The sequence below is a fragment of the Cajanus cajan genome, chromosome 1 (genome assembly GCF_000230855.2).
Source record: "Cajanus cajan strain Asha chromosome 1, NIPB_CcT2T_4, whole genome shotgun sequence".
NCBI lineage: Eukaryota > Viridiplantae > Streptophyta > Magnoliopsida > Fabales > Fabaceae > Cajanus > Cajanus cajan.
This window is the reverse complement of record NC_138517.1, coordinates 1,069,746-1,080,743: the sequence shown is the minus strand read 5'-3', so window position 1 is coordinate 1,080,743 and position 10,998 is coordinate 1,069,746. Positions and strand designations below refer to the sequence as shown.

Here is a 10,998-nt window from a genome sequence, read left to right as displayed (position 1 = left end):
TCTCTCTCTCTCTCTCTCTCTCTCTCTCTCTCTCTCTCTCTCTCTCTCTCTCTCTCTCTCTCTCTCTCTCTCTCTCTCTCTCTCTCTCTCTCTCTCTCTCTCTCTCTCTCTCTCTCTCTCTCTCTCTCTCTCTCTCTCTCTCTCTCTCTCTCTCTCTCTCTCTCTCCTTAGTAGGTGAATCTTGTTCAAGTGAATATGAATAATATAAATTATTAAGTACAAAATGTAGTTTAAAAATTACTAAGTTGGTAATTTAATTTTCAAGAATTATGTATTTAATTAATATATTTTAAATTTTTTTTAATTTTTGATAAATTATGAGATAAAATAATTAAATTAAACTGCCTATTAGTATTTATGTAAAATATATAATTAAATTTAATTATTTTGTTACATAGTTTATTGAAAATTAAAAAAATTTTAAAAAACGTCTGAAATTGAATACGTAATTTTTGAAAATTAAATTACTAATTTAACAACTTTAAACTACATCTTGTATTTAATAATTCACTTTATTTACATTCATATAAATAAGAACTTTTATTCATATAGGGAAGAGTATATATATATATATATATATATATTAATACTTTTTAATAATAGAGAAAATATAGATAGATTTAGATAACACTATACTAATATTTTAGAGTAATAAAAATAATAATCGGAAAAATACATAATATAAGTAAATATTTTTCCATTTTATATAAAATCCAGAAAAATCTTATAAAATTTAAACCAAAATAAGGAAGTTTAAAAATCAGAATAAAAATCAGAAAACATTATACTTCTACGTAACGAAAAACAAGTTTATCAATAAATATGATATAAAAATAATTTTTTTTGTTATTATAATTTTATTTAATTTACTTTTAAAAATATAAACAACTGTAATACTATAAACAAACTACGTAATTTTATACAGTAAAAATTATTTTAATACATAGATAAAAATACAATACTGATAAATATAGAATTTATAAATATATATTCTAAGTATAGTTGTTCAGTAATTAAACCTACCACAACTTGAATTAAGAGAATTGGTTCTATAGTTCAAATTACTGTTTAAATGAATATAAACTTTTCCATGTTAAAACTGAAATTCCTATATGATATCATTAACCCCATTGGTAGGACCAAAAGATCGTTCTTAATTAATAAATATTTCAGTTACTTATAAGGTATTTAAAACATGGTTAGCAAAAATATATAAATATCAATATTTATTATTTTGCTTAAACTCCATTAAATGTTAAGATTGACCCATATGATTATAACTATTTTTTTTTAATATCTTGTAAATAGTAAGTCAAAACCATTATTTTACAAAACATTGGAGGCACCAATGAAAAATACTTTGTTGGCATTTTGATGGACAATTAACAGGGGCATACAAATCAACAATTTTTAAATATTTGGGGACATATAAATTGAGGGAAAATTACTTGGGACAATATTTATAAAAAATAAATGTTTATAAACATAAAGTGCAATTAAACTTCTATTAAATATGTCATGTCATTAATTTTTTTTTTAAGAAACAAATTAATTAATTTCTGAGCACGAAATAAATATGGTAATATTCAATATCTGCTAGAATGAAATACAAATTTTATATTTGTTGAGTGAGAAAATGAAAATAGATATAAGGTACAACATATATAGCTCTATCACTATTCACTATTAATTGATAGATTTTTTTAAAAAAAATTTAATGACAATTCTTCATCGGTAGTTAAAACTTAAAATTAAAGATTTAATTTAATAAGACACTTTAAAACAGATAAAAATATTAACATACCATGTTACCATAATAAAAAAAAATTATTATATCATAGTTTTCAGTCAGTTACTAAATAAATTTTTAATGACAAAATTTTAAAATTACAAATTTCTTTCTAAAGTGCTTTTAACTATACAATTTTAACTAAATCTGAAAAAACTATTCAGACTTACATATTAATTTAACATTTTAAAAATCGTTTAAATGTTCCCCTTTCATTAGTTTCATTTAAATTATTGTAATTTTGTTTTCACCTATACACTTCCTCAACGACTACTCTCGTAATTGGACGGAAAAGATAAAAACATAACGAGTTTGAAAATTAAGAAATTTAATTAAAACTTTTGTTAAAATAAAAAAACCAAATTAAGATAATTAATAAATAGGGAATTAAATAAGTAATTATACTATTTTAGTTATGATTTAATAAGAATAAAAAAATACTAAAAATAAAAAATGGTTTCGTCCAATCATTGTCCACTAAACTTGACATAAAACGTGACATATTCCACAAACGAACATCTTCTTCGTCGGTTTTCATCATCTAATTTTCAAAAGTCGCCGGAGAGCGGAACCGTTCGGAGGCTTCTCAGTTTTCCGGCGATGGATTCCGGCGCGTGGTTGCTGTTCCTTCTGTCGGCCTCGACGATCGGCCACCTCCGTTCGGAACCGATGCTGAGGCTGCCGTCGGAGAAGGAAATCCCTAGCGATTACTGCGATAGTTGGAGGCTGGCGGTGGAGACGAACAATGCCGGCGCGTGGGAGCGCGTGCCGCCGAGTTGCGTGGGGTTTGTGGCGGAGTACATGAGCGGAAAGCGGTATCGGAGGGACTGCGACGTTGTCGGGAAACTGTCGTCGGCGTTCGCGAGAAGCGTGGAATTGGTCGGAGACGGAAGAGACGCGTGGGTGTTCGACATCGACGAGACGCTGCTTTCCAATCTGCCTTACTACCAAGAGATCGGATTCGGGTAAGTTTGTTAGCATTTTGCAGCTGTTAGATTTTGATTGAATTGGAATAGATTCGTTCATTCGTTTATTAGGGTCCCACTGTTTGCCATCTATCATCGTTCAAATAATTAGTGATATTGTTAATTATTAATTATATATAAACAAAAATATTGAACACCCAAGCGCGGGAATCAACAGGTATAGCATTGTTCTTATTTACTTAATGATCAACTTAGATAGAATTTGTTGTTCCTTGATTAATCATCTCAAGTTTGAACCTGGGTAATTATAATTGCATTAGATATTTAGAGAATTTTGTTGTACATAGTTTTATGAGCCTTGAGCATGATGATATTTATTTTATTAAAGAATTACAATGATATCAACAAAGTTACGATCTACTACCTGTGCATACTTTCCTAAACTCATCATTAAGTGAACCTAGCGGTTTATCTTTGGAAGAAGAAAATAAAAATAAAAATGTTGTTTATATATATATATATATATATATATATATATATATATATATATATGAGGAGAGTTCAAACGACACCGGTGTAACTTTTACTAAGTGTTACACCGCTCAATAACTTTATATTAAATATGAATTTTGTAAATTCAACCGTTAGATTAAAAGTTCTTTCCTCTTAGATCATATATACAAAATTTTATATTAATCCAAGATGATTCGATACTTCATTCTTATAAAACAAAATTGACGTAATATATTTATTTTAAAATATACTAAAATATGAACACTTTGATTACCCTCAAGTTGTTGTTCGATTTTAACAAAATTTGATATACACATATAAAGTGATATGAACTTTCAATCTAATGGTTGGATTTACAAAATTCATATTTAATATAAAGTTATTGAGCGGTGTAACACTTAATAAAAGTTACACCGGTGTCGTTTGAACCCTCCTCTATATATATATATATATATGAAAGGTTCAAACTACACTGATATAATTTTTACTAAGTATTATATTATTAAATAATTTTATATTAAATGTGAATTTTATAAATTTAACCGTTGAATTATAACTTCATATCACTTTATATGTTTATATCAGATTTTAACAAAATTTGAATAACAATTTGAAGATAATCAAAATGTTCAAATTTTATTATATTTTGAAATGTATATATTATGACAACTTTATTTTATAAGAATGAAGTATCAAATTCTCTTGGATTAATATAAAATTTTGAATATATGATCTAAGAGTAAAGAACTTTCAATTTAACAGTTGGATTTATAAAATTCACATTTAATATAAAATTATTAAACGGTGTAATAATTAGTAAAAATTGCGTTTAAATCCTCATATATATATATATATATATATATATATATATATATATATATATATATATATATATATATCGAGAAAACTAGTTTATATATACAAGAAATGTAAGTTTTTTTTTTTCCAAGTATATACTCTTTTGAGTTAGTTTGAATTTATTAGAAATTAGTATTTTAGTCTACATAATGTACATACTAAATATTTATTAAATGTAACTAAAACTTATAATAAATTATATATAAATAAATATTATGTCTAAATATATAAATTATATTTAAAATTATATAAATAGATATTTTTAAACATATACATTGTATTTTAAATTTACAATAAATAATATATATTGTAGCAAATATTATTTTTATTTATTTTAAATTTATTTTAAAAATATTGAAATTTAACTAATAAATAGTTATAATAAATAAAAACCTAATTAGGTAAGAGGTTAAAAAAAAATCCTAAAAATTCTTTTATAAAAAAAAAATTCGTAAAAACACTCTCACGTAAGATATAGGTCATGTTTAATATATAGAGATTGATTATAAATTTTTTTGAGTCTTATTTTTTATTTATCTATGATTTTGTAATTTTTAATAAATTTTAACCAAAGAGTGCGTTGCTCTGAAAATTTTTTGTTATGATAAAAAAATAAGAACTATAAATCTAGAGTGTATAACCATAAATGATTAGGAGGTGATATGTTTATATTGTTCCATTAAATGGTGATATGTGACTTTAGGAATTTTATTTTTAAGATTTAACACATAAAAAATGTTTTCTTTAGTCTTGGTCTATTTGTTATAGGACTAAAAAGAAAAAAAAATGGTATAAATTATAAAAAAAATATTTTTAATTATAGAAATTAAAAGGTATAGTTCATAAAATTATATGAAAAAAATGAGTATTTAATCATAAAATAAATCTAGATAACTTAAATAAGTATTTTCAAAAGCATCTTTGGTTTGTATTTTAAAACAGCTTTTAATTAATGGTGCAATGAGAATCTTTTAATGTATAAAAAATGGTTTGACGCTTAATTATTTGATAAAAATAATTGAGATGCAGGAACAGGATCATTGTATTGAATAAGTATTTATGTGTAAGGTACTCTTATAACTGAAGAAGAAAACTTCTCAAAAAAAAAAAAAAAAAACTGAAGAAGAAATAGATTAAATTGTAATTTGTTTTAATAAGTTATCTTGAATTTTCTTTTGAAATAAGTTAAAACAGTTTATCAATGTATCGTAAACTTTTTTAAACATTTACACAAATTCTTATATCATAATAAATCTAGATAACTGTAAATAAGTTTTTTCACATGCATCTTTGATTTGTATTTTAAAACAGGTTGCAATGAGAATCTTTTGTTGAAAAGTTGCTTTTGAATAAAAGTTTTGATGGGATATTATCAAATCCGATTACACATCAAAGGAACCAAATCCTAATCAAATCTTTGATGTATAACACTTGAGCAACTAGCTTTTAAGAAAAGGAAATTTGAGTGTAACTGTTTAGAAGATGGCTTTCTACAATTGTAATTTTATAAGGGTTGTGTTGTTTTGACGGATTGATTTCATTGTCCAAAGGATGACTGAAAATCTGCAGTAAGGTAGAATTGAAATTAGGAAGGGCAGTTTATCAAATATCAATGGCTCTCACATCAATGGAATTTGGGGGACTAATGAATAGATGCTATTTAATGCGCTTGTTTTTACTAGTGGGAAGTTAATTTTAGCAGGAAGGCATGTGTTCTTTCTTTCAATTGCCTAAATGAGTGAGTGAAACACAAGGTAAAAAGACCTCACAATGACGCTGGTTAAAATCTAAAATTGATTTTCTCAATCAACACAGTAATTGTTTATGTGAATTTCTTTAACTTGATTATGGGTTTCTGTTTCTAACTTTGGACTCTGCAGATTTGAGCTCTTCAATGAGACTTCCTTTGATAATTGGGTGAAGTTAGCTGCAGCCCCAGCTTTGCCATCCAGTTTCAGTTTGTATAACGAGCTTCAGGAATTGGGCTTCACGGTATTTCTCTTAACTGGGAGGAGTGAATATCAAAGGAATGCCACGGAGACAAACCTTCTACTTTCAGGGTACAAAAATTGGGAGAGGCTCTTCTTGAGGTATATAAAATATTGGTTCTTGGAAATATATATGTCTTGTTCTGTTAAATAAATTTCACCTGAAATTCCTTGTTAATGAAACAGAGGGTCTTCTGATCAAGGCAAACCAGCTAGTACTTACAAGTCTGAGAAGAGAGCAGAGTTGGAGAGCGAAGGCTATAGGATCCATGGGAACTCTGGGGATCAGTGGAGTGATTTAGGGGGTTATGCAGTGGCCGCACGGTCTTTTAAAATCCCAAACCCAATGTATTATATTCCTTAGAATAGAAAATGGCTTCTCAGAATTCTGTATTTTTGTTCATGATTGCCTGTTGTAGTGCCTGTCCATGATTTTTCATGTTAATATCATGCTTGTTACAACAGGGATTCTGAGTGGTACTAGTTTTTATGTGTTGCAGTTTGCATGTTTCGAGGAATAGTTCTAAATATTTTTAACTCAACATTTTCATACTAACTGTCTTCCTAAACTAAAAAAAAAGTATTGAATTTTTTTTCTTTTCAATATTTTCAAGTTATTACATATATTTACTTTTTCTTTTAGTATCTTCATTTAAATATCAGCTGAATTTACAAGAGGATATAACATTACTTTGTTTTGGGCTTTAGAAGGATTTCACCAAACAGCAATAAATTGTTTAAACTTCAAGCTATTAGGTTGATCACACAACGGCATTTCTGATGCATAATCTATGCAGTAAGCATATTTATCACTGCATTAATACACCTGTCTAATAATTGTTTATCTTTAAGTATAACCAATCCGCAGTGTACAGTCTATTTCCAATGCTATCCCCACTTGTATGATTGAAGTTGAATTCAGACAGGCGAATCTTTCCAAGTAATTTAGATATAATGTTGTGATGCAACCTAGTGCATTACAGTGGTGTCAAATTTTACTGTTCAGAAGCAATCAAGTAGGGCCTTGTCGAATGCGGTTAATGAAGTTGTTGAAGGAATAATTGGAGAACCCGTGATAAACCAGTACGAATTAAAGTAACCAAAATCAAAGAAACATGTCACGGGAAATATAAACTAACCTATCCATCTTTTATGATGCGGATCAAGGTAGATACTAGAAGCATCACAAATAATTTCCTTTAAAACATAGGCATGTATTAACCGTGCTCGCCAAGTATAACTACGAATATGCACAAGGAATCTTTGAAGAATTAAATTAGCAGGATGTGAATTAAGATTGGTAGCAGTAATTAATGGAACAGCCATGACCAACCTGTAACTAATAATGCAATTACCATCAAGGGGATGATGAATTGGGATCAATGTGCTTAGACTTACTTACAGCCATTGAACCACAAACAAGAGGCCTTGGTGTGGGGATTCTGAGACAACTTAGGCTACCACCTGGGACGACAGAGCACTCAGGTTGAGGTCTCTGCATGTCCCTCCCAGGAATGCAATTTAGTGAGAAATCAAAACCAACATTCCTAAAGAAAAGCCTTGAGCATTGCTGGCTGAACCCAGAAAAGAAATTGTAAGCAACAGTTAGATTTGCAAGGCTTCTCAAAGAACAGACTACATCTGATAACTCCCCAGAAAGCTTGTTATGTGCCACATTGAGAACTTCTATGTCTTGCAGGCAAGATAGTGTGTCTGGCAAATGACCCGTGAGTGAGTTGAAGCTCACATCCAGAACTTGCATCTCTGTGAATAGCCCTACTCCCTCGGGAATGCAACCAATTAACTGGTTATTGAGGAACAGAATCTCCTTTATTTTGGAACCCATGAAGCCCAAACTTGCTGGGATGTTTCCACTCAACTTGTTGTTGGCCAGGTTTATCACTGAGGCTGGGGAACCACCCAAGTTTTGTGGAATTTCACCTTCAAATTGATTGTTATTGAGGAATATTGCATCCAGATTCTTGCTGAAAAGTTCCTGAGGGAGGGCCCCAGAGAAGTAGTTGAATCTGAGGTCCAAGTAGATGAGGCCTGGCATGTACAAAGTAGCAGCAGGGAAAGGACCTGAAAGCTGGTTATTGCTGAGGTCTAACTCTTCCAGAAACACCAGGTCTCTGAATGCATCAGGAACAGTGCCAGTGAATCTGTTACTGTTGAGGTGGAAAAGAGACAAATCAGTGAGTAGAGAGAGCTCTTTGACAAGAGTTCCTTGCAGATTTGCATGGTTGAGATCTATGCCTGCAACAACTGGGAAAGCTGATGCATCCATTTCATCTTGAGGATTTGCACAAAAGACCCCTTTGTAGGAACACACATTAGGACCAACCCAACTTTCTAAAATCTTAAGAGGGTCTTCAGTGATTGCACATTTCCATGCCTGAAGTGCTGTGTAAGCTCCTTCAGGCTTTGGCACTGAAGATCCAGGTGGCTCAGGGCTGTTAATCCCTCCTCCAACCCAGACCACTCCACCACCTCCACCACCACCACCACCATTTCCATTGCCAACACCAACACCTACACCTACACCACCACCAACACTGAAGGCAGCTTTTGTCGTACTTGAGTGGAGAACGAGGAGGAGAAAAGCCAGAACCAGAATGCAGCTATTCTCCATTTTTGGCTGAAGATACCAAGATGCTTATTCAAGGGTGCTATGCTTCTTAGCTAACTAAGCTTGTCCAAAATCCAAATAAGGTTGCAGCATTGAAGAGAGAGAGTGGTGAACTGGTGGGGTTGATTACCCTTGAATGTTATGTTTCTCATCTTATTCACCATTTTCTTTTTAGTTTATGTAATGACTTTGTTTGAGGCATAGCTTTGTACACCTTTTTCTGTACAGATGTTGACTTCCTTTAAATTAAAATTTCTGTGTCAAAACAGTGGTGAGGTGAGAAGGTATGACTAATCACCACAACTTCTATGCTGCTTATTATTAGTAGCGACAGACAAACAACCGATCTTTCAGATGTTGCTGTCTTATTTAGTATTTACAGAGCTGAATAACAATAAATAGATAATTAACGATGAAAAATAACAATAAATATATAGATAATTAACGATGGATAGAATTTCACACTTTTTATTTTCTTTATTTTTTTTTAATGTCATGTCACTTATTATATTTGTATTTCACTTCTCTCTCTAGCGTCAATAATGTCCAAAAATCTGTTTTCTACATAAATACTCTCAATCTTATATTCATAGTACTTAAACTTAAGAGTATTACGATTATGCAGTCTTGTTAAATATTTAAAAATAAAGTTTTTTGGACTATGATAATCTTAACAAATTCGACTATGATTGTCTTATGTAAAAATATATCTGGTTTATGTATATGTGCGGCATTTCTTGTTAAAAGATCTGTTAATTTAATACTGTTGGCAGTATGATGAAAAACCAGGATAGTGGTGAAGGTTGCACATGTTATCTAAACAAGATTTTGGTTATTGTAATTTAAGAAGGTTAATAGCATTAGTGAAAGCTGCTTGACACTTGTTAGTACAAGAAAAAAGGGGTCAAGATGATGTGTATGAGCATTAGAGCATAATATAGGAAAGTTGACACACTTTCTTCCTTTTGGAAACCCTGCAACATTTAAGAAACCTGATCCTGTCAATCTCATTTTGTACCAAGCAATAAGGAGAAAACAAAAAGATGAAAAATACAAAGTACTTTAACCGAGGGGCTGGTAGAGGGTATTTAATTTGTGATGGTTGCCAGTTGGTAGCTACTAGCTACCAATTGTCCGTGCCTGCTCCATTGCTTCATAAGAATTTTTTAGAAACTCTAACAATTTTCCATTTACTTTTAGAATATCCTTGTTTTTTCTCCTAATCAAACCATGCCTAACAAATATCTCGTTATTGCTATTCCCGCATAATAATGAAAAATTTAACATAACAAAGAGACATAATACTTTCTAATTCTCGAGTTGTCATCGTGACAAATTAGTTTATTGAAAGTTTTGATTTTTTACTAATATCCTATTTGATAATTAAAGTCTTAAATTGAGTTAGATATTATTAGATTTTGATTAATTATTAAGTAGATATTAATGCTTAGTTTGAGAATTTTAAGAATTTTAAATATGTCATTAATTTATGATAATCATAGAAGTGTCATTTATTATTTATTATATTTATTTACATGAAATTGAAATAACAACCAAATTAAACCTTTCCTAAATTATGGAGGAAAATTTAAACAATCAAAATAGTTTGACTAAAGGGCACAACATCATGATCATGCGACATACACAGTACAATACAAAAACTTTCCCAACAGTGGCCGGATTTTATGTTTTCAAATGATTTTGTGAGTGAAGTAATGCCTTCCAACTTCCAAATTTGTATGAACTGAAATTTGTAAAGTTGAAAAAAAGTTCGTGACATTCAGTGTTCAGTTCCCTAGCTTGCTTATCTAAATGATGAGGACATGCTCCAGCAACCAATCATTAGACTGAGCAACTTTGGTGTTAAAACTGCAGAGGGAGAAAGCTAGCGCACGCCATTTCAAAAGCAACTACCTTCCAACTTCCATGGCTGGTTCATATGTTCCAATTATGTAACAAAGAAAATCCCAAAAAGATAATGGATTAAAGGGAAAGATTCCTCTTGTTCATCTCTTGCACAACATAAGTTGAATTTTCAAAGCATGGCCACCACACTTCATGTATACTTTATAATGGTATAGTGCTATTCACATACTCAAATGAAGAGAGTGAACAAGTCTAACACATGAACATAAATTTTGCATTCATAACAAAATAAAATTAAGGTAAAGTTTGTTTTTTATCCCTCAAAATTTTCAAAATTGATGTTAGTCCGTACATTTTTTTTAAAAAAATAGTTTTGGTTTCTTATCTTTTAAACTACAATTTTTTTTTCTCCATAAGTTAGGTCAAAGT

At 30.0% G+C, this 10,998-nt stretch overlaps 2 protein-coding genes across 2 annotated transcripts; one reads left to right on the top strand and one right to left on the bottom strand.

Annotated features, from left to right (window-relative positions):
* Positions 1 to 2,297: 2,297 nt before the first annotated feature.
* Positions 2,298 to 6,626, top strand: LOC109804175 (HAD superfamily, subfamily IIIB acid phosphatase). The gene is made up of 3 exons (XM_020365961.3): positions 2,298 to 2,754; positions 5,967 to 6,176; positions 6,261 to 6,626. Exons 1-3 carry the CDS (start codon positions 2,390 to 2,392, stop codon positions 6,436 to 6,438), a joined length of 753 nt encoding a protein of 250 aa, XP_020221550.1. The 5' UTR covers positions 2,298 to 2,389; the 3' UTR covers positions 6,439 to 6,626.
* A 620-nt stretch (positions 6,627 to 7,246) lies between these two features.
* On the bottom strand, positions 7,247 to 8,970 carry LOC109804174 (Leucine-rich repeat (LRR) family protein). Its single transcript, XM_020365960.3, has one exon. The coding sequence runs from the start codon at positions 8,704 to 8,706 to the stop codon at positions 7,432 to 7,434; it is 1,275 nt and encodes a 424-aa protein (XP_020221549.1). The 5' UTR covers positions 8,707 to 8,970; the 3' UTR covers positions 7,247 to 7,431.
* Positions 8,971 to 10,998: the final 2,028 nt, after the last annotated feature.

Excerpts from the sequence above, each read along its gene's own strand:
- LOC109804175 (XM_020365961.3), top strand. The coding sequence starts at position 2,390 with ATGGATTCCGGCGCGTGGTTGCTGTTCCTTCTGTCGGCCTCGACGATC. Across the intron at positions 2,755-5,966 it reads TACCAAGAGATCGGATTCGG|ATTTGAGCTCTTCAATGAGA; the intron begins GTAAGTTTGTTA and ends TGGACTCTGCAG. Across the intron at positions 6,177-6,260 it reads TGGGAGAGGCTCTTCTTGAG|AGGGTCTTCTGATCAAGGCA; the intron begins GTATATAAAATA and ends TTAATGAAACAG.
- LOC109804174 (XM_020365960.3), bottom strand. The coding sequence starts at position 8,706 with ATGGAGAATAGCTGCATTCTGGTTCTGGCTTTTCTCCTCCTCGTTCTC.